We start from the raw sequence: 25,367 nt of genomic DNA on the forward strand, positions 1-25,367 counted from the left end.
CAGATGCATAATTTGTCCTTCCTCTGTTTCACATATTATAATATATAATAATTTTGATCAAACCTCTTCCTTGCCATATATAATACTTTTCACTGTCAAATAAAATCTTTTATTAAAAATATTACCATAGTACTTTGTATTTTATAGTTTGGAGAAAAATCTAATCATAGACCACACAGCTCAAGAAGTTCTGACTTATCATTATTCTAAGTAAAGACTTTCCAGTCCAACACCTCAAGCCTTTTCCTTTCAGCTTAGGAACTGTGAGCCACTCTTACTTCCCCTTTCATCATCGCTCCCACTATTCACATCCCAATTTCCACAGCAGTTTCTATTCTTCCAAATTTTCTTATATGCACAACACATCGTTCAGGAAACTGAATGACTCTGGGGAACTTCTGACCACTAAAACATCTAAAAAATCATATAGCCTTCATTTTCAAACTACTGGTAACATTGGAATAACATAATAGGCTATTAACACTAATATTTTTGTTATTAGTCACCACAGATGTTAAGACGGTACCAAAAGTATAATAAATTATGGAGCTATAGATACTACATCCATTTTTGAGAATTCATTTCTAATAATATTTTTTCCTTCCAGTTCTAACATGAAAACATAAGAAAATTTGCTTGGTGAATGAGGTAAATTCTATATAGCTTATCACATAAGGGCATCTAAATACCTAGCAGGAGATGGTCATATTTAATTCTTTGGGCCTGCCTTTCATTCCTTCAATCCGGATTTGCGTGCAACAAAATGCTCTGCTTTACCCCCAAAGTACGGCTCCAACCTGCTCCCTTGGCGTCTTGCAAGGGAGCCCTGTGCGTTTGGGACTTACTTGCTGCTGAGGCAGCGTCTCAGCGAGTAGGAGGCCCCTCCGCCGCAGGTGCGTGAGCACTCGCTCCACGGGCCCCAGGCGTCCCACAGGCCGTCGCGGTCCTCCTCAGAGCGCGCGGTCCTGGAGCTCTGTGAGGAACGAGAGCATGATCAGTATGAGTCCTCAGCGAACCTGGAAACGTGTGTCCTAAACCGCGGGTGGTCTAGCGTGTCTGTACACGATGGCCTTGTTGAGGATGAAGCTGAGCTCAGATTCTCAGATTCTTTCCAATTTAATAATGTACATATGTTTAGGCGGAGGAATATTTGAGTGCAAGGAAGCCAGGCTGTGACTGAAAAAGGCAAGGGCCTGCATTAATGGGAGTGAATGGAAAAAGATGGCCAGAAATAGCAGTCTGGGTCAGAGGAAGGTAAACTGCACTGAAGTCGAAAGTTTCGTGAGGCTACTCTTTGCTGCCCTGTGAAGAGAGAAGCTGCACTCAAGAGATGTTTCTGCTCTGAGAAAATGGACACGTGCATACCGTCACAGCTTTCCAAAATTCAATGTTTTATACAATGGACTTTTTTTTTTTTTTAAAGAAGCAGCATCATTCTTGGTTTTTAGATTTGTCAATGAGAATAATTGTATGAATTAACTTTAGTAATACAAGGACTAGACAGACAGACTTGCTTGTTATTGGCAGACTTCCTAGTGAAATCTGCATTTACTCTAAGGAAAACTGTTATGTGTAGGTATCCATGTAGTGCTTCACATTTCTTAGAAGAGTTAAAGAGAAAATTGGTGCCAGTCTTATAATAGTTAATAGAACAGATTTTGGAGTTAGAAACTGCCTGGGTTTGGATATGGATTCTGTTTTTTAACTAATTATGTGTCGTGCACAAGTAATTTCCCACCTCTCTACATTTCAATTTTCCTTTCTATAAAATGGGGATAATATAACCATGCCACAACATCCACATCTGTCCCTGTGCATGCACGCACGCACACACACACACATACTGTAAAAAGACTAGTTATATAAACTAAACTTAAGACAAGTTTCAGAGTAAATCACAAATACATATTACTGATTATTAGGTTATTATAAATTGAGAACATGTTTTTATGTATGTTCACAGTTGTATTAGTCTGTTCATGCTGCCATAACAAATTATCAGACTAGGTGTCTTAACAGAAATCCATTTTTTCACAATTCTGGAATCAAAGTCCAAGACCAGGATGCCAGCATGGTTGGCTCCCAGTGAAGACTTTCCCCTTAGGTTGCAGATGGCTGCCTGGTCACCATGTGGTCACATGACCTCCACTTTCTGTGAGTAAGAGAGGGAGAGTGAGCTCACTGGTGTCTCTTGTTAGTAGTGCATTAATCACACCATGAGGGCCCCACCTTACAACCTCATCTAAACTAATTCTCTCCTAAAGGCTCTGTCTTCAAATAGCATCACATTGAACATGAGGGTTTCACCATTTGAATTTGGAGAGGCCATAGCTCAGTCCATGGCAAGAGTTCTACAAATAGCTAGTGGAAACTGGCCAAGTTACTTTACTGAATAAACCAGGTGATATCCATATATTAAAGGTGGTATCATTTCATGGCAAAGGTGGTATCATTTCATGTGTTATGAATGTTAATTTTATTTGTTAACACATAACAAATGTTAAAATTTCAAAACTATATTTGGACAAAGCAATTTGTAAAGAAAATGTGTGTGATAGGCAAATGATGGTTTCATGTTCAGGTTTTTTCCTCCAAGGAGACGCATAAGCAGAAAGAGCATGAGATACAAAGGCAACAGGAGGGCAACCTTTTACAAAGCATTGTGAGAACCTGAGATGATGCAGGTAAAGTGACCAGCATGTAGTAGGCTGTATAAGATGGTAGCTCTTATTATTATTATTTTTAAAGACTTTTTCACACCCTATCTAGTTATACTCAAGGCTATATCACCCAATAAGGAGGAGTCCCTGAAAAGGAAAAGAACATTGTATCACCCCTAGAATAGAAAACTATTTTGAAGTAATGGGATTCTTCACAAATATGTTGCTATGGGACTCATTTGTCAAACTGACTACTCCTTGGAACTTTTACAACCTGTACAAATGAAGTCACAAACTTGGCCTTAGAGTATTATATCAAGGAATGTCTAACTGGTACATATTGTATTTACATTCCTGAATCATTTGAAATAAATAGTGGGATAGATAATGGTTAAAAGCAGAGACATAGACCTACTTGGGCTTCCCTGGTGGCTGAGTGGTAAAGAATGCACCTCGCAATGTGGGGCACACGGGTTTGACCCCTGAGTTGGGAAGGTCCCCTGGAGAAGGAAATAGCAACCTACTCCAGTATTCTTGCCTGGGAAATCACATGGACAGAGGAGTCTGGCAAGCAGTAGTCCATGGGGTCACAAAAGAATTGGACATGACTTGGCGACTAAACAACAAAGACCTACTTAGCCTGCAGTGGAATATTGGCTCCAGAGCCTCCCAGCTGTAATTTACTTATGCTTCAGTGTTCTTATCATAGACTGGGAAGAATAAAGCTATCTATATTCCTGAGATATTGTGAGGATTAGAATATTTAATATATAAAAGGCACACAAGGCAGAAACAACCCAAATGTCCATGGGTAGATGAATGGATAAACAAAACGTGCTGTATTCATAAAATGGAATATTATTCAGCCTTACAATATGACCCAGCCATACCACTAGTGAACACATATCCTGAGAAAACCATAATTCAAAAAGACATCATGCACTTCAGTGTTCATTGCAGCATTATTTACAATAACGAGGACATGGAAGCAACCTAACTGTCCATCAACAGGTGAATGGATAAAGAGTGCTACATATATGCAATGGAATATTACTCATACATAAAGAGGAACGATATTGGGTCATTTGTAATGATGTGGATGGACCTATAATCTGTTATACAAAGTGAAGGAAGTCAGAAAGAGAAAACAAAATATCATATATTAATGCATATATGTGGATTTATAAAAATGGTACAGATGAACCCTTTTTCAGGGCAGGAATAGAGACACAGGCATAGAGAACAGATGGGTGAACACAGAGTGGAGGTGGTAGAATGAATTTGGAGACTGGAATTGACATATGTGCACTTCCATGTGTAAAACAGATAGCTAGTGGGATCCTGCTGATGAGTGCAGGGAGCTTGCAGTTCAGTGCTCTGAGGTGACCTAGAAGGGTGGAGGTCCAAGAGGGAGAGAATATAGGTATACATATAGCTAACTCACTTTTTTGTACAGAAGAAACTAATACAACAATGTAAAGCAAATATATCCAAATAAAAAATAATAACACTTTTTTAAAAGGCAGGAAATTCTGACATATACTATGACTTGGATAAATGAGGAAATTATGCTAAAAGAAATAAGCTAGATACAAAAGTATGACTATTATATTAATTCACTTACAGGAGGTAGTAGAATAGTCAAATTAATAGAAACAGAAAGTCAAATGGTGATTCCTAGGGACTGAAGGGAGGGAGAGAATGGGGAGTTATTGTTTAACGGACACAGAGTTTCAATTTGAGAAGAAGAAAATAATTCTGGAATTAGATGGTAGTGATAGCCCCACATTACAATGTGACTATACTTAGTGCCATTGAACTGTACACTTAAAAATGAGTAAGACAGTGTATTTTATGTTATATATGCTATATCACAATAAAAAACATATATGCAAATTTTTAAAAACTCATAAGCCCCAAATAATATACTATATAAGCATTTGATACCATTATTATTGATCTAATATTAATTATTATTATCATTTATACACACATATGGGATCTAAAAGGTACTCTGAGAAGGTAACAATGCTTTTTTCTTTTTCTGCTGAGCTTAGTTGAGACACTGCACTCTGTAAGTTTCATCTTTCTTAAAACTTCGACTTTCCCACAGCAAAACCTTTCAGTCACCTGCCACATGACACTGACCTGCTGATATGATCTGCCAGGAGTTTGAGGTTCCTATAAAATGCAGCACAGAATGTGAAAGAGAAACCTACTGATTACCCTCAAATCTGTCCTTTCTAAAGTATTTACTGAGCTCCAAAGCCTGTTTTTTAGGGTTAATAAAACCAATCTCTAATCACGGCCATACAGGATACTCCTTTTCCAAGTTTAATTACCTAGTGAGAGAGAAAAGACACGTTGCCATTGAAATATACATACTGAGTCTCTTGCTCATCCAGTAAGTTCATTCCTCAAATTTGTAAAAAGTTTTTGTGCACCTGCTGACTCCATTTTTGTTTGCTCTGTGTGGTTGGAAGATGGTTCTGTTGAGAGTGTATTTGACTGATAGAGCAATTACTTATGTGGCACACGTGCATTGTACAATGCAATTTCCTTTATTTTATTAAAATTCAATCTGAGATGAAAACCAGTGTCACAAATGCTAGCATAGCTTGTATGAAGTAATTAAAATAAACAAAATGAGTGGTTACAAATCATGATACTATCCAGTTACTACAACTGAAAAAAAATTTCACACACAGTATTCACATGTGAACTCTTCTTTCATGTGAGGTAAGAACACATGAATGCCAAATCCTGGAATCATTTCTCCCTGGTGGCTCTCTGGATAAGATATTTAGAAAATAATGTCTGGTTGAAATCTGGCTTTTCTAGAGAAGGAAACCGTTTCAGACTCTGCGCTAAAGTTACTTGATTGTTTTCATGTGCCTGGTAGGGAAATTAAAATGGAGGAAGTCTTGTTCAGCTTTCAGAAGCTGGAGAGCAGGCCTCTTACCTGCTTCTGATCTGGACACTGCCCAGATACCCTGCCTGCCTGCAAGCACAGCAAGTAAGATGGCATTTTAGATAAGAAAGGGAATGGGTCTTGGAATTCTTGAGCCCCTGGAGGTCTGGCTAACCCTCAAGATCTAATGAAATCCTGTGACTCACAAGGTGAAACAAACAGCATTGTAAAAGTTAAACACACACACACACACACACACACACACACACACAGCTGCATTTCAACACACAAACTAATAATGATAGTACCAGTTTGTGGCCTGGGATTATAAGTGGGAGCCCCCAAAACTGCACTTTGAAATTTCACCCATGGAGCGGATGCACCACCTAGGACCTTTTTCCAATTAGGACTCCAGATTGCTGTTAACGAGGGACTTCCCAGCACTGTTTAAGTTATGGATGTTGGTTTCAGCCCAATTTGGTGATGCATGTGCTGTTACTTTTCTCTACTGTTTCTATTTCTCTTCTTTTAATGACTGCATATTAAAAATAAGCCAAATAATCCTCTATTAAATACTGAAACTGTTGTGTGTGACAAGTGGTTTCTTTTGTTAACAAATTTTTTGAACCTAAAGCCAAAGAAAACTTTCAGCAAAACATAAATTGGCACTCTGAGCAGGGTTCATGAAACAAAATGCCACTCTTTAAAAAGAAAGAGGTTAAGACTAATCAAGTTTTTATTCCCAGATATGATTTGCCTTGCTGCTCATTAGCTACTGAATGGAGCATATCCACTGGATTGTGTAAAAATTAGGATCCCAAATTAAAGTGGGTCAAAGCTTTTGATGTTATTAAATGTTTGCAGCTCATGCCAAATGAGAAAGAATAAGAATGTACCGTGCAGGGTCAGAGAGGCTGGATCTTCCTCTTTGTCTACCGTAAGGTGCATGAGGCTAAATTAAAATTAGTTGAAGGTACGGCAATAGCAGAAGGGAAGCCAGAATTAGAGAAAGAATTATGTGATGTGCAAGGATGACCGTCCATGTTACAATGTCAAAATTATATTTTAGCTGACCAAGTCTCCACTTTCCAGTCGGTAGCCAAAAAAGCTTCTCTGGAGGTTGCACAAGCTAAATTATCGGCAGCAATGCGGCACGGCAAAGTTAACAAAAAGAAAGTTCATCTGGCAAAAGCTAAAGCAGGGGTAGACTCAGTCCCCAGTGCTCGGGATGGGGATATCTGGAATGATAGTTGGAACACAGAAGCAGATGATAATGCAGACTAGAGAGCACAACCTAGCTCTATGCAAGCCAAGTTGGAATCAAAACCCATATGCTCAGCAAGCATGGCACTGGAAAATGGAAACAGATGCCTGGGGGAATACCATAAGGAAGGGTACCCTTGAGGATTATACAAAATTAATGACATTTTAACCACATTTACTGAGAGGTCTGGATAGCCCTTATTTCTTGAGTAGTGTGCATATATGACACTGAGGTAGCTGGAATTCTCATAGATGAGGATAACACAGATAAATCTGGTACATCAACAATGATTCTTTTGTGCAACAAGCTTTTAGAAATAAAAGTCAAAGTCCAGAGACTCAAATCTACTAGAAGTGGTGGCTGAAGGCTGTGTTAAGATATAACCTTTAGAATCTACATGACCTGGGAGTGAATGCTCTTGGTATTCTTTAAAGGACTGTGTTCAGAGACGAAAGGAGGAGGCTATGAAATGTGGAGCATGAGGATGAGATGTCACAAAGGCCTTTAACAGTACAAACAAGAAAGATCTTTAAAACAGCCCCTCCCAGCTACAAGCATGTCATTTTACCCTTTTGTTAAATGAGATGGGCACTCCCATTAATGAAGTAATTAATAAAGGTCAGCAGCTAGGTGACTTAGGAGAATTGAATTTCCAAAAGACAGAGGATAGATAACTGACTAAAAGCAATAACAGAGTATCTAAAAAGGAGATGGGATTTCCTTAAAGTGGGAGGCCCTAGAGAGAAAACTGATGGACTATTACAGAATTATGGGAAATGTACTGTGGGGAGGGATTAGATATAAGAAGGGTTTCCCAGGAGACTGTTATGGATAAGGAACAGGAGGAAGGAAAAAGGGGACCAAAAGGAAATAATACATTTAGGATGATGGAGGTGAAGATGAATCTAAGTACACAGATTTTTTCCCCAATCCAATTTATCCTTGTAAGGAATTGGGGAAAAATAAAATGAAACAATGACTTGTGGCCAAGCTCTGGTAAACTGTTGGGGTAGAAAAGATATGTACCCTCATGTTAAAGTAATGATTTTTTTTTAAGAGCTCACAAATGACTGAGAGCATTAACTGATACTGGAGTAAATGTCTCATAAATATGGAATTCAAAGGATTTTAAAGAACAGAAAATGATAGGAACTGGCCTTGGAGGTAAACAGATAGAAACTATACAAACTAAAATTGATTTAAACATAGGGCAGTTACCTCAAAGAATTTATTCAGTAATGATCATTCCTATTCCAGAATATATAATTATGATTGACAACTTGGTTGGCAGGACTCTACACATGGACATCACCAGATGGTCAACACCAAAATCAGATTGATTATATTCTTTGCAGCCAAAGATGGAGAAGCTCTATACAGTCAGCAAAAATAAGACCGGGAGCTGACTGTGGCTCAGATCATGCACACCTTATTTCCAAATTCAGACTTAAGTTGAAGAAAGTAGGGAAAACCACTAGACCATTCAGGTATGACCTAAATCAAATACTTTACAATTATACAGTGGAAGTGAGAAATAGATTTAGGAGCCTAGATCTGATAGACAGAATGCCTGATGAACTATGGACAGAGGTTTGTGATATTGTACATGAGGCCGGGATCAAGACCATCCCCAAGAAAACAAAATGCAAAAAAAGCAAAATGGTTGTCTGTGGAGGCCTTCCAAATATCTGTGAAAAGAAGAGAAGTGAAAAGCAAAGGAGAAAAGGAAAGTTATACCATTTGAATACAGAGTTCCAAAGAATAGGAAGGAGAGATAAGAAAGCCTTCCTCAGTGATCAATGCAAAGAAATAGAGGAAAATAATAGAATGGGGAAAACTATAGATCGCTTCAAAAAAATTAGAGATACCAAGGGATCATTTCATGCAAAGATGAGCTCAATAAAGGACAGAAAGTGAAGAGGAACTAAAAAGCCTCTTGATGAAAGTGCAAGAAGAGAGTGAAAAAGTTGGCTTAAAACTCTTCAGAAAACTAAGATCATGACATTCAGTCCCATCATATCATGGCAAATAGTTGGGGAAACAGTGGAAACAGTGGCTGACTTTATTTCGGAGGGCTTCAAAATCACTGCAATGGTGATTGCAGCCATGAAAGTAAAAGACATTTACTCCTTGGAAGGAAAGTTATGACCAACCTAGACAGCATATTAAAAAGCAGAGACAATACTTTGCTGACAAAGGTCCATCTAGTCAAGGCTGTGGTTTTTCCAGTAGTCATGTATGGATGTGAGAGTTGGACTATAAAGAAAGCTGAGCACCAAATAATTGGTGCTTTTGAACTGTGGTGTTGGAGAAGACTCTTGAGAGTCCCTTGGACTGCAAGGAGATCCAACCAGTCCATCTTAAGGAGATCAGTCCTGGGTGTTCATTGGAAGGACTGATGTTGAAGCTGAAACTCCAATACTTTGACACCTGATGCAAAGAGCTGACTCATTTGAAAAGACCCTGATGCTGGAAAAGAATGAAAGCAGGAGGAGAAGGGGACGACAGAGGATGAGATGGTTAGATGGCATCACTGACTCAATGGACATGAGTTTGAGTAAACAGGAGTTAGTGATGGACAGGGAGGCCTGGCGTGCTGCAGTCCATGGGGTCGCAAGGAGTCGGACATGACTGAGCAACTGAACTGACCTGAACTGATGTCTACTGAATGAAATAACCCTGCATGGCCAGTAAAGAAAAGCCATGGCTCTTGGAGAATGTAGATTACCAGGAAGTAAACAAAGTAACTCCACATCTGACCGCTTCAGTCCCTGATACTATAACTTTAATAGAATGCATACAGAGCAATCTGGGGCAATGGTATGCAGTAAATGACCTGGCCAATGCTTTCTTTACCATACCCACAAAAGAACAATTATGGAATCAATTTGCTTTCTCATGGCAAGGATAACAATATACCTTTACTTGCTTGCCACAAGGTTATGTGCACAGCCCTATTATTTGTCACCAACTTGTAGCTGAGCATTTAGATCACATAAAAATATCTGACATACAAATATCTCATTGTATCAATGATCTTATGATACAAGACCAACCAAGGAAAAAGTGCTAAAAACCCTAAACCAACATGTGTTAATATCTTAAAAAACAAAGGATGAGAGATTAATCCTTCCAAAATTCAGGGACCTGCCCAGCTTTTTTGGAATACAATGGGCTAAAGGACATAGAAAAATTTTACCTAAGGCTAAACAAAAGAGAGGAATATAAAACTCCCCAGAAAAAAGGAAGACTCAGAAATTCATTAGGGCTCTTTGGTTTCTGACAATAGCATACTCCACCTTTGGGGCAGATATTGAGTCTACTTTACAAAATAACGAAGAAGAAATATGACTTTCAATAGGCTTATGAGCAACAACAGGCTTCTGATGCTATTAAATGTGTAATATAGCATGCTTTAGACCTATGCCAGTACAACCCAGTGACATAGAATTGTATGTGTTTATAAGTGATTTGTATGTTAATTGGAGCTTGTGGCAAAAACAGCAAGGCAAAAGAATGCCTTTGAGCTTCTAGAGTCGTAAATCTCCAAAGGCTGGGAGAAATTAGACTACCTTTGAAAAACACTTATTGGCTTGTTATTGGGCTTTGACTGACACAGAACAACTGACTGTAGATGATACTCTAATATTGAAACCTCACATGCCAATCATGCAGTGGGTACAAAGTTTGACCAAAACCCACAGGATTGGACAAGCCCAGGAGTCCAGCAAAATAAAACGGAAATGATATGTTCAAAACCAAGCCAAACCTGGGCCACGTGGGGTCGCTGCCTTACATGAAAGGATTTCTGAAATTCCTACTGAAGGCCTTGAACAAGGCTAAAATTAGGTCCAAGATAACCGAGTCGCCTGTAAAATGGAGAAAGCCTTTAAATGCACAAGAAAAACCACATGTATGGTTTATTGATAGAGCAGCTGCATATATAGGATCCACGCACTATTGGAAAGTGGTGGCACATAATCCAGTCCTTGCTGAATTGCTGAGTACTGGCGAAGGTTAAAGTCGCCAGTTTGTTAAGTTACATGCTTTTTATCAGGTATTAAAACAAGATGATTTAACTGAATGCCATATATGCACAGAATCTTGGTTGGTAGCCAAAGGATTGGCCACTTGGCTCCCCAATGGGTAAAGAATAACTGGCAAATTCACTCCAAAGAGCTATGGGTAAAGAATTATGGTCTGACATTCAGGAAACTGCTCAAACCACTAATGTTTCAGTCTTTCATGTAGATGCTCACAGTGTTCCGAATTCTATGGAATGATGGTATAATTCTATCACAGATGAACAAAACTGAATCCAAGCCGTATAAACTGATCCTTACTCCATCAACTTAAAAGGTTTGACTTTGTGGGCACACCAAAAATATGGCCATCTGGGAGAAAAAGCAACACACAGGTGGGCTCAGGACCAAGGTATTTCCTTAACTATGGATCTCATTAAATCTGTTATTTTACAATATCCAATTTGTCAACATATTAAGCATAGAAGTTTGCTGCTGCTGCTAAGTTGCTTCAGTCGTGTCCGACTCTGTGCAACCTCATAGACAGCAGCCCACCAGGCTCCCCCGTCCCTGGGATTCTCCAGGCAAGGACACTGGAGTGGGTTGCCATTTCCTTATCCAATGCATGAAAGTGAAAATTGAAAGTGAAGTCTCTCAGTTGTGTCTGACTCCTAGCGACTCCATGGACTGCAGCCCACCAGGCTCCTCCATCCATGGGATTTGCCAGGCAAGAGTACTGGAGTGGGGTGCCATTGCCTTCTCCGTAGAAGTTTGCTATAACTAGTCAAATGACAACTGATATCTGGCAAACTGCCTGGGCAGATATGAGAAATTCATTATATTGGTCCATTAATTTGAGATAAAGAATGCCAATATGTATGTACTGCTGTGGGCACCTATTCTGGATATTTAGTGGCCATTCCTTTTGGAAAAGCCAATCAGACTAATACTATTAGAACTAATTTATAATATGGTGTCCCACTCCAAATTCAGAGTGACAATGGGTCACAATTTACAGGTAAGTTAATACAAGACTTTGGCCAGGAACATAATATACAATGGATTTTTCCATTGAATAATCCACTTTAACAGCAATTAATTAAACTTGGAGAGGGCTCTTATAAAAATTGGAGAACTAACTTGAATACTGCCCTCAATATTTTAAGTAATAGACCTATAGGAAAATCAGAAATTCCTTTGGTGAGAATGACTATTTCAAACTTACAGTTTCATAAAATAGGCTTCAGTCCTGAAACAACTGAGTATTGATAAATTAGCCCAGGAGCACTAGCTCTTTTCTGAGCTACTCCTAAGGCTGCTGGACTGGATTTGTACTCTATATCTGAATACAGACTTACTAAAAGATTGATATGTGTTATTTCAACCAGTATTAGAATTAAAATGCCCTCCTGGACACTTTGAATTAATCAAAGAATGTTCCAGTTCATTTAGTCGCTCAGTCATGTCTGACTCTTTGCAATCCTATGGACTGTAGCACCCCAGGCCTCCCTGTCCATCACCAACTCCCGGAGTCCACCCAAACTCATGTCCATTGAGTCAGTGATGCCATCCAACCATCTCATCCTCTGTTGTCCCCTTCTTCTCCCACCTTCAATCTTTCCCAGCATCAGGGTCTTTTCAAAGGAGTCAGTTCACATCAGGTGGCCAAAGGATTGGAGTTTCAGCTTCAACATCAGTCCTTCCAATGAACACCCAGGACTGATTTCCCTTAGGATGGACTGGTGGGATCTCCTTGCAGTCCAAGGGACTTTCAAAAGTCTTCTCCAACACCACAGTTCAAAAGCATCAATTCTTCAGCACTCAGCTTTCTTTATAGTCCAACTCTTACATCCATACATGACCACTGGAAAAACCATAGCCTTGACTTTTTTTGGCAAAGTAATGTCTCTGCTTAGAGGGCTCTGTGTCTGTGGGGGAGTTATAGAACCAGACCACCAAGGAGAAATCCAAGTAATTGTACAAAATGAAGGAAAGGATGATTTGTTGATTAATAAATGTGATCAAATTACCCAGTTGCTGGTTTTGCCATGTGCAATTGACAAAATACAAAAACAAGAAGCTCCTACCTTATTTACAGTTAGGGACAATGGAGGATTTGGATACACAGATGAAATACACTAAAGTCTGGGTGAAGCCTAATGGTCCTCCCATATCTTTTGATGTAATTGCACCGAGGAAGGATAATACCATATTAGTGATGATCCTCAGACAGGAAAAATGGAAATATGTGCTATTAACCCACTGTTATTCTCATGAATATTCTTGGAAGCCTGACTGCATCGGGGATTTCCATTCATGCCTCAACCTTCAAGAATATGCTACAATTTAAAAAATATTGGGGAATATTCAGATGAAATAGAAGCCAGACCTGAACTCAGGATAACTTCACCTGCCCTGTAAATGAGGCCTATTCTTCTTAAATTATGACTTTCTATGGACAAAATTTCTATCTGGTCAGGAGTAAGACCTGACAACCTCTGGGACTGAGCTTTTGTACAATCTCCAAACACCTCCTCTTTGATAGTAGAACTAAACCCTCGTGCTTCCATACTGTGTTGTAATATACCAGAAATTTCTTCTTGCCCTACTGAATTGGCCAACAAATGCACAGTATCATAGACTCTTGTAGAAGTGATGCTACTTTGAAACTATATAGTGGACATGACATGGCATTGACATTGAAGTCGCTCAGTTGTGTCCGACTCTTTGCGACCCCATGGACTGTAGCCTACAAGGCTTCTCCGTCCATGGAATTTTCCAGGCAAGACTACTGGAGTGGGTTGGAAGATCTACACAAAATGTATCTTTAGTATAAGTTCCTATGTAGGTACCTGGATAGATGTCCTTACAATTTTGGGGACTCATCTGACAGTTACTCCCCCCTTATTAGAATTTCACAATGTACTCAGGTAGCCCCAAATTATCAGAAACTTGTATTAAATTTTAACATTACCTTTCCAGCCTATCCTAAATGTAGGATTAGGTGAGCATGGTTTAATGCTCTATTAGGAACTACTGGCGCTGGAATGGACCTGATAAATACTACTGATGTAGAAATTTTAGCATCCAGATTACATAATATTAGTAAAGATATAGCTCAAGCCTTGACCATTAATGCTAAATGGATCCCTACAACATTAAACCAACATGAACTTAGCTTAACATATGATGCAGACTTTTTGCAGTTGTTTAATAACTCAGTTATAACTATTTCAGCTTGGGATTCCCAGGTTGCTCAGTGGTAAAGAATCCCCCTGCCAATGCAGGAGATGCAGGTGTGATCTTTGGGTTGGGAAGATCTCTTGGAGAAGGAAATGGCAACCCACTCCAGTATTCTTGCCTGGAAAATCTCAGGGACAGAGGAGCATGGTGGGCTACAGTCCATTGGGTCAAAAAAGAGTTAGACATGACTTAGCAATTAAACAACAAGAACATTTCAGTTACACCAAACTGAATCCTTAACTGACATGTTTCATTGGGCTATTTGTTCCATGCAGCTGTTATATTACCTTGCTCAAAAGTATAAGGCCCAAGGAATTTTAATGTCTACTAATGTATATGCATGGAAAAAATTATTTAGAGAATGGCTTTCTAACAATCACTGGGTATTAATCCCTAAAAGTACTACAAAAGGCACTGATACCTGGTCCTAGGGAACCCTATATAATTATAACATAGGTAACATAAGTATTAGATGCCAATTCCATGTGGTATCCACTGTATTTGGAGAAGAGTATTGGTTGCCACATTTAACTGGGAATTATTTGGACTTTAATAATTGTACCTACTTACTGTAGCAAGGCTACCAAGGGATTGCTATGTGGACCAATGTCTTGCCTTTCGGAACCTGCCTTATTCGAGGTTAACTACCAACATATGTTAAGCTAAGTTCATGTCCTTAACTACTGTGAATGGACTATCTTTCTTAAATGCTATGTTTTTTGAAATAGCCCCTCAACTTGTATGTATTGTAACCAATGATGTAGAAAATACTTATACATATCAGTTAGGAACTCCTTTTTCTGGATGCCTAACACATGTTGATCATTTATATTGGAACAGGACCATCCATTACTTTGCCCCACATGCCTCAGATATTGTGAACTCAGATGTTATTACCTATACTTTCTGTTCCCAACATTAGCTTCCTCTTAGAACATTTATGTAAGATTTTGCAAGGAATCAGTTACAAAATTTCATAGATAAACATTCCTTGATAGAATACTTTTGTTACTACTATTCCTGCCAATAAGTTAATGGATGTGAGAGTTGATGTACAAAAACATACTTCTCATTCATGGTGGGTGTTTTCTTTACTAAATCCCATACTGCTGAACATGGTTTTCTGCATTGTTTGATACATTACTTGTTTCTTTGATCACTTTATTTCTATTGACCATCTGGAATTGTTATTTGACTTATAGATTTAAAAAGACCGCTCATGTTATTTTGCCATATTCTTATGCTTTTCAGCCTAAACAATCCTGAGGCCAACTGTTAGGGAAATTAAAATGGAGAAAGTTTTGTTCAGGTTTCAGAAGAAACAGGCCTCTGACCTGCTTCTGACCTGCCTGGACACTGCCTGGATTCCATGCCTGTCTGCAAGCACAAAAGGGAGTGGTCTTAGAATTCTTGAGCCCCTAGAGGTCTGGCCAACCCCCTATCCCCACCCCGGAATCTAATGAAATGCTGTGACTCACAGGTGAAACAGCATTGTAAAAGTAAAAAAAAAAAAAAAAAAACAACAAAACAACCCAAAAAACAAAACAGAGCTGCATTTTTCTTGGAAACTGATATCAGTTCATGGCCTGAGCAGGAGTCCCCAAAACTGCAATTTGAGGTCATCACCCATGGGGTGGACACACGACCCAGGACATTTTCCCAACTGGGGCTCCAGACTGCTGTTATCAAGGTACTTCTCGGCACTGTTTAAGTCTGGATTTTTGATTAGCCCAATTTGGTGATGAATGTGCTGTTACCTTTCTCTGTTGCTTCTATTTCTCCTCTTTTAATGATTGCATATTGAAATTAAGTCAAACAACCCTGTATTAAATACTGAAACTGTTTACTGTGTGTGATGAGTGGTTTCTTTTGTTAATGAATCCTTCGAACTTAAAAGTAAAACTTTTGGCAAAACTGTGCCTTGTCTGGAGAGGCACTAAAATGGCTCTAAGGTGAGGGTTCACTGACCAAACATCTTACCTCATCACCGGTTACAAAGTTTCAGCACAACTAGACATATCAGTGTCCATATTTCTTTGAAGGAGGTTGCATGCTAGTCCAGAAGCAAGTCACAGACCTATTCTTCAAACTGGAACAAACTCCAATCTTTTTTTTAACCAGCAGGATAAGCATAATTCATTTCAACTGAATTCATGTTTAACGTCAGAGAAAGTAATTTTCCTCTTCTTTAACTGTGCCACATTTTTACATCTATAACCATAAATGACATTTCAGCAATGCCTTGCAGGTCACTTAAGACCTAGAAGCATTTGCCTATTACAGTTGTTAAGAAAGCTTTTGTGATAAATAACTTTTATGCTTATCCAGGTGAGATTTTTGTTTATTCCTCTCATTGTGGAATGTGCATTCTTCACTTCACAGTAGCATTTTTTAAAAACCGTAAACTCTGAATTGCATCTTGGAAGAAAAACTGAGGCAGAAGAAAACAGGAATAATGAGTTGCCAGCAAGCAATGCTGATTGTTTCTGAAACCGAAAATCTAAGCATTTCCCCCTACATTCCAAGCAATGTTTCTCGATTTTATTTCCGTCACTTGAACCTAATATTTTAATGGCAGTGTCTCAGAAACAAGGCCATGAATGCTATGGAAACAGAGTAATCAAGAGATTATTCTTGACCACTGCTGGAAATTTCAGTGACAGTATCAGGTGAAAGGATGATCTTTAGCTACTGATTGACAGAAAACTAAAGAGCAGCCATTAAATTCTATACGTAAGCCAAGGTTTTACCAATAGATTTATCAGGAAAGGTCAAAACTGCATCTGATATTGAACTTGAGGGGAAAGTCTATTATAAATCTCCTTCTTAGTGTAGCACTTATTTTTCTATATAGGCATTAGATGGTTAGAATGAATAATTGGTACCTGACATTTCAGAAACCTAGTGAACACTGAGAGGAGAAAGGCCTGAGTCTTGGGTCTATAATCCTATAGAAATTGAATACTTCCCTTGAGTTATTCAATTTAGACAAAGTCTAGCTATTTCTAGATCTTTAGTGCTACATGATGACCTTTTAATGTAGCACTGTTGATGACTCTTAAATCAACTACAGTCGATCATTTAACACTCAGAGGTGAAGGGTGCCAGCCCTGCACTCAATCAAAAATCTAGTATAATTTATGGCTAGCACTCTCTCCTTGCAGTTCCTCCACATTCACAGGCCATGTAGTACTATACTATTTACTATTTTCAACATAAGTGGACCTGTGCAGTTCAAACCTGTGTTGTTTAAGGGTCAACTGTACTTTCTTGTTAGAAAACCAGCCATCAGCTTCCTAGTTCCATCCATCCTTGTTCCTGGTCAGTTAAGTGTCTCCAAGCCTCTATACATGCCAAATCCATGGAATATAGTCTGTAACTGATACCATTATATACCTCCTAGCTATTTCAAATCCTAAAAGATGATGCTGTGAAAGTGTTGCACTCAATATGCCAGCAAATTTGGAAAACTCAGCAGTGGCCACGGGACTGGAAAAAGTCAGTTTCATTCCAATCCCAAAGAAAGGCAATGCCAAAGAATGCTCAAACTACCACACATTTGCACTCATCTCACACACTAGCAAAGTAATGTTCAAAATCCTCCAAGCCAGGCTTCAACAGTACACTAACTATGAACTTCCAGATGTTCAAGCTGGATTTAGAAAAGGCAGAGGAACCAGAGATCAAATTGCCAACATCCACTGGATCATTGAAAAAGCAAGAGAGTTCCAGAAATACATCTATTTCTGCTTTACTGACTGTGCCAAAGCCTTTGACTGTGTGGATCACAGGAAACTGTGAAAAATTCTTAAAGAGATGGGAATACCAGACCATCTGATCTGCCTCTTGAGAAATTTGTATGCAGGTCAGGAAGCAACAGTTAGAACTAGACATAAAGCAATAGACTGGTTCCAAATTTGGAAAGGAGTATGTCAAGGCTGTACACTGTCACCCTGCTTATTTAACTTGTATGCAGGGTACATCATGAGAAATGCTGGACTGGATGAAGCACAAGCTGGAATCAAGATTGCCAGGAGAAATATCAATAACCTCAGATATACAGATGATACCACTCTTATGGCAGAAAGTGAAGAACTAAAGAGCCTCTTGATGAAAGTGAAAGAAGAGAGTGAAAAAGTTGGCTTAAAACTCAACATTCAGAAAACTAAGATCATGGCATCTGGTCCCATCACTTCATGAAAAATAGATGGGGAAACAGTGGAAACAGTAACAGACTTTATTTTGGGGGCTCCAAAATCACTGCAGATCGTGATTGCAGCCATAAAATTAAGACACTTGCTCCTTGGAAGAAAAGTTATGACCAAGCTAGACAGCATATTAAAAAGCAGAGACATCACTTTGCCAACAAAGTTCCATCTAGTCAAAACTATGGTTTTTCCAGTAGTCATGTATGGATGTGAGAGCTATACTATAAAGCTGAGTCCTGAAGAATTGATGCTTTGAACTGTAGTATTGGAGAAGATTCTTGAGAGTCCCTTGGGCAGCAAGGAAATTGAGTCCATCCTAAAGGAAATCAGCCCTGAATATTCATTGGAAGGACTGATGTTGAAGCTGAAACGCCAATACTTTGGCCACCTGATGTGAAGAACTGACTCATTTGAAAAGACTCTGATGCTGGGAAAGATTGAAGGCAGGAGGAGAAGGGAACGACAGAGAATGAGATGATTAGATGGCATCAGTGACTCGATGGACATGAGTTTGAGTAAACTCCGGGAGTTGGTGATGGACAGGGAGGCCTGGCGTGCCACAGTCCATGGGGTCACAAAGAGTCAGACACAACTGAGCAACTGAATTGAACTGAACTGAAGGAATATTCAAAGGTTAGAAGAACATCTCTAAATCCATCAACCTCAGAATGGTGTCATTTTCTCGCCATCAGTGACTTATCTAAACATGGTTTTCATCTGATAATTTTGTGCCTAATTTCAGAGGCAACTGCAACATCCCAGTCTCAGGTGAACAAGTTTAAATGTGACAGCTACAAGTAGTTATACACTTAGAGTAATCTCACGAAGAAATAGTTTCCATGTACCTCATAGTCCAATAGACATTACCTTCTATGTACCTCCTTATCCAGAACCTTCCTCTACTGGAACCTGAACAGGTTCAAGGACTTAGGAAAGGTATTGTAGGATGAAGCACAAATTAGCAATAAGAAGACTTAAGAGTTATATTTGCTCTGAGACACACACACATATAGATGTGGTATTTGGAAAATATTTTTTCCAAATGTTTTAAGAAGAGGTCAAGCTATACAGAACAAAATGAAAACAAAAGTAGGTGCTGAGGAAATGGATGATAGGTTTTTTGTAAAATTGAAGTCATATAACAGATGAAGTTATATTATAAGCAAAGGGTTTTTCAGACACCAACAGAGTCTCAAAAGTAGCAAAGTGGGTAACAGGACCAATTGGAAGAGTGGTTCTTACTCTTTCAAGATCAGTGAGGAACCACCTGAATGTCTGGTTTTCCTCTTCTCCCAGACAGAGAGCATTTAGCTTAAGCCATCTGGATCTGTGTATGTGACTGTACTAAATGGATGTCACACACCTCAAAATTAAAAAGGGGGGGCGACTCCTCCAGTGATGAGAGAACCATTTCTCCTGCAGTGTGCCCATGCAAAGTGGAGCAATCTATACACAGGAATGTCCCGTTCATGTACCAAGCTTTGGAAACAAATCTGCAGACTTCATTTTTAGCTCCCCCTCCATTAGGTTCCTATAAATCTTATCTAATCCTTGGCTTCTTTAACAACTTGGAATACGCGTTCTGCTGCCAACTGTACGTAGTCAGGGTTGTGATGCTCTGCTCCTGAGAGCTTACAGACGCTAAGCAGTAACTGGGCTCTTGTAAAAGTCCATTAGCTTTTTGATGTACTTTCTTAAAGAGCAGCATGTATGGATGGATACTGAGGCATGCACCTTCCCAGATATTTGCTGCTGGCTTTGCTGAGGAAATTCAGATCATCTGGTTCTTATCACAGCTGCACTGCTGGGGGATATGATGAACTGCCAGTGACACAGTGCATGATCTTTCAGAGGCCACTGCATGAAGCCTGTCCCTTGCTACTGAGGAGAAAAGTCCGTTCTATAACAGGGTGGAAAAGCTATCCAGGCCACAGCAGGACTTCTGGGTACCTCTCCTTTTCCTTTCACTGGGTCCAGGCATGCACACACAGAGGCACCCCTTTCATACTGCTGCAAAGCACCTAACTGCACCTACACCTGGGTAGGGGCTGGAAGGGAGAAATGCTGGGGTTTAGCAAGTCTCTATGTGCTGGGAAGTATGCTAGAATTTATGCAAATTATCATATTTAATCTTCACGAAGAGCCATGTCAAGTTGGAACATTTTTCCTATTTTACCGATAAAAAAATTGAGAGTCAGAGAAGTTGAGCAATTTGAATCATGGAGCAGGAGAAACAGCCCAGGCTTGGGTGTGGGACAGACCTACCTAGTCATGGATGCCAACTTGACTAGAGCCCTTTTCAGATGTCTTTGAGTCTCAGTTTGACCCATCTGTGAAATGGGAATATTAATGCTGTTCTTCCAAGGATGATGTTGAAAATTAACTGGGAAATCATATGTAAGGTGCCTAGTGTGGTTTCTAGCATGTTGGTATTAATTATTTCATCTTTCCAGTCAGGCTACAACTATCTGCTATTCCTCACCGCCCCTCACCCCACTCCCTTCTCCCCTTGTCAAGTCACACAGCTAGTACTTGGTGGCATCAGGTTTTATACCCATAATATGACCATCTTTTGTGCTGCCTGGCTTCAAATGTTGACCCTCCTTTCCATCTTAAACAGTATTTATCAGTACATGAGTTTTAAAAATTGAATGACAAGAACTACTGAACTACTGTTGCTGCGTGTCTTGTTAAAAAAAATGAATTTGTCCTCAGCATCCATTCCCAATCTAGAAATAACAACTTGGAGGTGAAATTAAGACAGCTTCATTACTTTTTAGGAAATGAGAGCCTGCCTTTGCTCAATGTCAAATGCTTCAGGAAGATTTCCATTTCAGAATGAGAGTAAGTTGATTTGTTTGTATCCCATCCAAGGCCCAGGCTAGATTACAGCTCCTCTCAGACACTGCTGAGAAACCTCTGAGCGCTTTGGGAGGCTCAACCAGAACACAATTTCACAGCCAGCCGAATTCAAATCAATACTTGCTGATGTGAGCAAAGATTAGCATTCAGGATATTTGTGACTGGTCTTGGAACATTTTGAGTCAGCTTATCTCAAGGAACGACCTGGTAAAATATCCTATCACTATCAGCTTCTACTACTTTAAAAGCATAAACTTTACAAACAGAAAGACTCTGTTTTGTTGTAATGTTGATAGAACATTAACACAAATATTAATATACCTTTTTTTTCTGAGAGATTTCAAATGTTTGGATGAAAACCTAAATATATATATGTGCGTATATTGGTATATACATACAAACATATGTATATTATGTATATACACAGACACATATATATGTATGCATGTATATATACATATACATACACATATATATATATATGTATCTGTGTATATATATGTATGTGTATGTATATGAATCTTCCAGGCACACACTCTGAGAGAAAGTCTGGAAGATTTAAAGAGATTTTCTACTAGAAAGAGTCTGTCAGTCTGGTTTCTTTTTTCCACTGTAATAATTTTCTTTTTAATAACAACTGTGGCAGCCAAACTCCTAAACCTAGGGGCTGCTCAATTAGGAGTAGAAGGCTAAAACTGGTAATTCCATTTCTTTCACAAAGGAAAATTGGACAATAGGAGGATTGTATGCTGTAGAAACTGCAGTAATTTACAAAAAAATTCATCTGTTCCCCTGTTTGTGCTGACTGTTGCAACCTCCTTGGCCTTTGCACTGTAGGGATATTTTGAAGCCTTTCTTTTATTTTACCTCAAGTGTGAAACTTAAGCCTTTTACCTGGAGTTCTAAAAAATGAAACTGCTCTTCTTGGTTGCTATTTTTTCTATACTTAGGAAGGAAAAATCTCCAGTGGAAAATAATCTATAGGACAAGCACCAAGGAAAACAATGACAAGTTATCTCCTGGGGCGTCCACACCCGTCCACTCCGCAAAATAGACATATATGAAACACTCTGTCAAATGCAATTCCTTCTCTGTTCTTTTTGTGAATTCCTGACTTCCTGGTGAGCCAGTCAGAAGTTTCAGTTTCCATTTCCATCTCATCTAACCTGCGCTCCATCCAAGCTGAGACTCCCATTAGCCACAACTACTTTCTGCAGCACTGGCAAATTTTGCTGAAACGCATTTACAAAACATCTGTAGAACGAACGAAACATCGACGACTCTGGAAAGCACATGTTTGGGGTTTGGAATCATGGCAAAAGAATTCCTGACAGAGAAAAAGCTCATTTTGTGACTCCTTGAAGAAACTGGAATGTTAATAAATTAATATGGCTTCAAGTTTGCTGAACAAAAACCCCGAACTACAATTGATAATAGAGAAGCTGGAAGAAATGACTAGTTCACTTCTTGCCACAATCAAGCCTTTGGTTTTAGGAGAACTTCCCTAACTCTTCCTTGGTCAATCATGGTACCATCTGAGCCAAGAAAGGAAATTTGCTGAAATGGTTCTGAAGGAAGCTCCAGAGGACTCTGGGTGTGTAATTTATGCTCCTTTCCAAAGCTCGTGATTTGGTGCTTTCTCTCTCAAGTGCCATTCAGGTATTGCGGGATGAACGTTTGGAATTGAAATCTAAAGCATTCTCTCTGATGCAATTTTATGTTTTCTTCTTTTCTACATTCTTTTTCTATACTTCTGCTCATATTAAATTCCCTTTATCCAGAAAAATATTAGAATGATAGGTTCTTACTATCTCAATTTTATTTAATCTGCAATTATTTGATGTTCCTTCCTGGCATTATCAATTTGTAAGAATTAGTATAGGATATATGAAACTGAAAATAAGGCTTTGTAGCTCTTTAGGATGATCATTTTACATAACAATGATCTTCCCAGTTAGAGTGTAAACTCCCTGAAGGTGGGATTTATGCTTTCTATTTTTGAGCTACCTATAGTTAGCTTTGACTGTGTGGATCACAATAAACTGTGGGAAATTCTGAAAGAGATGGGAATACCAGACCACCTGACCTGCCTCTTGAGAAATCTGTATGCAGGTCAGGAAGCAACAGTTAGAACTGCACATGGAACAACAGACTGGTTCCAAATAGGAAAAGGGGTACGTCAAGGCTGTATATTGTCACCCTGCTTATTTAACTTATATGCAGAGTACATCATGAGAAACGCTGGACTGGAAGAAACACAAGCTGGAATAAAGATTGCTGGGAGAAATGTCAATAACCTCAGATATGCAGATGACACCACCCTTATGGCACAAAGTGAAGAGGAACTCAAAAGCCTCTTGATGAAAGTGAAAGAGGAGAGTGAAAAAGTTGGCTTAAAGCTCAACATTCAGAAAACGAAGATCATGGCATCCAGTCCCATCACTTCATGGCAAATAGATGGGAAAACAGTGGAAACAGTGTCAGACTTTATTTTTCTGGGCTCCAATATCACTGCAGATGGTGACTGCAGCCATGAAATTAGAAGACGCTTGCTCCTTGGAAGGAAAGTTATGACCAACCTAGATAGCATATTCAAAAGCAGAGACATTACTTTGCCAACAAAGGTTCATCTAGTCAAGGCTATGGTTTTTCCAGTGGTCATGTATGGATGTGAGAGTTGGACTGTGAAGAAAGCTGAGCACCGAAGAATTGATGCTTTTGAACTGTGGAGTTGGAGAAGACTCTTGAGAGTCCCTTGGACTGCAAGGAGATCCAACCAGTCCATTCTGAAGGAGATCAGCCCTGGGATTTCTTTGGAAGGACTGATGCTGAAGCTGAAACTCCAGTATTTTGGCCACCTCATGCAAAGAGTTGACTCATTGGAAAAGACCATGATGCTGGGAGGGACTGGGGGCAGGAGGAGAAAGGGACGACAGAGGATGAGATGGCTGGATGGCATCACTGACTCGATGGACGTGAGTCTGAGTGAACTCCGGGAGTTGGTGATGGACAGGGAGGCCTGGCGTGCTGAGATTCATGGGGTCACAAAGAGTAGGACACGACTGAGTGACTAAACTGAACTGAACTGATAGTTAGCTTTGCAATAATTCTGATCATGCCATTTAGATTGAAAGCAAAAGGAGAAGAGGGCTGCAGAGGATGATGTGGTTTGATTGAATCACCGACTCAATGGACAGGAGTTTGAGCAAACCCTGGGAAATAGTGAAAGACAGGGAAGCCTGACATGCTCCAGTCCCTGGGGTCACAGAGAATCAGACACAACTTAGCCAGGGAACAAAAAATGCTTTTTAGAAGAAACTGTTACAGATGTGGACAAATAATTAAGAGAGGATAAAAGGCTTTGGAAGTATGTCTTGTTTTAAATACGAGACTGCTTGTTTACTTGTCATGTTTCTTAAAAACATAACATAGGATATGCGATAAGCACAGGAGTGGGGTGGGGTAGGGGTAGAAAGAGAGACATTTCTAATTACTTAAAATTTCATAGTAGTTTCAAGTTCTGGGACTTTATTCTTTTCTCCAGTTCAGATATATGCCACTACCCACCCTCCTCCACACTGGGAGATACATTTTGTCAAAAACACTACACCTACAACAAAGATCACATTTTTAAAAGCAACAGCTCTCTGTCAATTATCACATCTCCATAACTTCAACATTTACCTCTAGTTGTAACTTGTAGCTGTAGCTATAGGTAGCAGCTTGAATTGAAGGAGGAAACAGACAGAACAGGCTCCATCCTGAAAGCAGGACTCCATCTTGGGCCGGACTGTGGACTTTATACATCAATAGACCCGGCCAGAGGCTGCTAGGTCTCAGACGGTGATAAATGCAGCCTTTGTGTCTCTAGCCTACCCTGAAAATGTCAGATAGGGGGACACCAAGTGACTCATGATTTTTAATACATCCCTGAATGCCCAGTACCTTTGTTAGGAAGAGACTTGCTGTCTAAACTGGGGCACAAGTGCCCCCATGTGGGTTTTCCCCCCCACGAAAGACCCACTGTTCGAGTGGGCTCAACCACCTATTCACTCTTTCTCTCAGTAAATCCTCAAGATGAGTGGAGGTTGCACAATCTCCCGGCAAGGAAACCGGACAGGCTAAACCGTCAAGAGAGAGAGTTAACTCAACAATTCCCTGAGGTCTGGGTGGAAGACACGCCCCCCCCCCCACCCG

The 25,367-nt window shown here is 39.6% G+C and overlaps 1 protein-coding gene across 3 annotated transcripts in view; it reads right to left on the reverse strand.

The window, feature by feature from the left end:
- ADAMTSL1 (ADAMTS like 1) overlaps nucleotides 1-25,367 on the reverse strand; it is a 1,120,403-nt gene that overhangs the window by 450,969 nt on the left and 644,067 nt on the right. For all 3 annotated transcript variants that reach the window (XM_025279016.3, XM_044939811.2, XM_044939812.2), the window contains one exon: nucleotides 846-973. In XM_025279016.3, the coding sequence (XP_025134801.1) occupies nucleotides 846-973 (128 nt within the window). The remainder of the gene's footprint in view (nucleotides 1-845; nucleotides 974-25,367) is intronic.

Source organism: Bubalus bubalis, chromosome 3 (genome assembly GCF_019923935.1).
Source record: "Bubalus bubalis isolate 160015118507 breed Murrah chromosome 3, NDDB_SH_1, whole genome shotgun sequence".
Classification (NCBI taxonomy): Eukaryota; Metazoa; Chordata; class Mammalia; order Artiodactyla; family Bovidae; genus Bubalus; species Bubalus bubalis.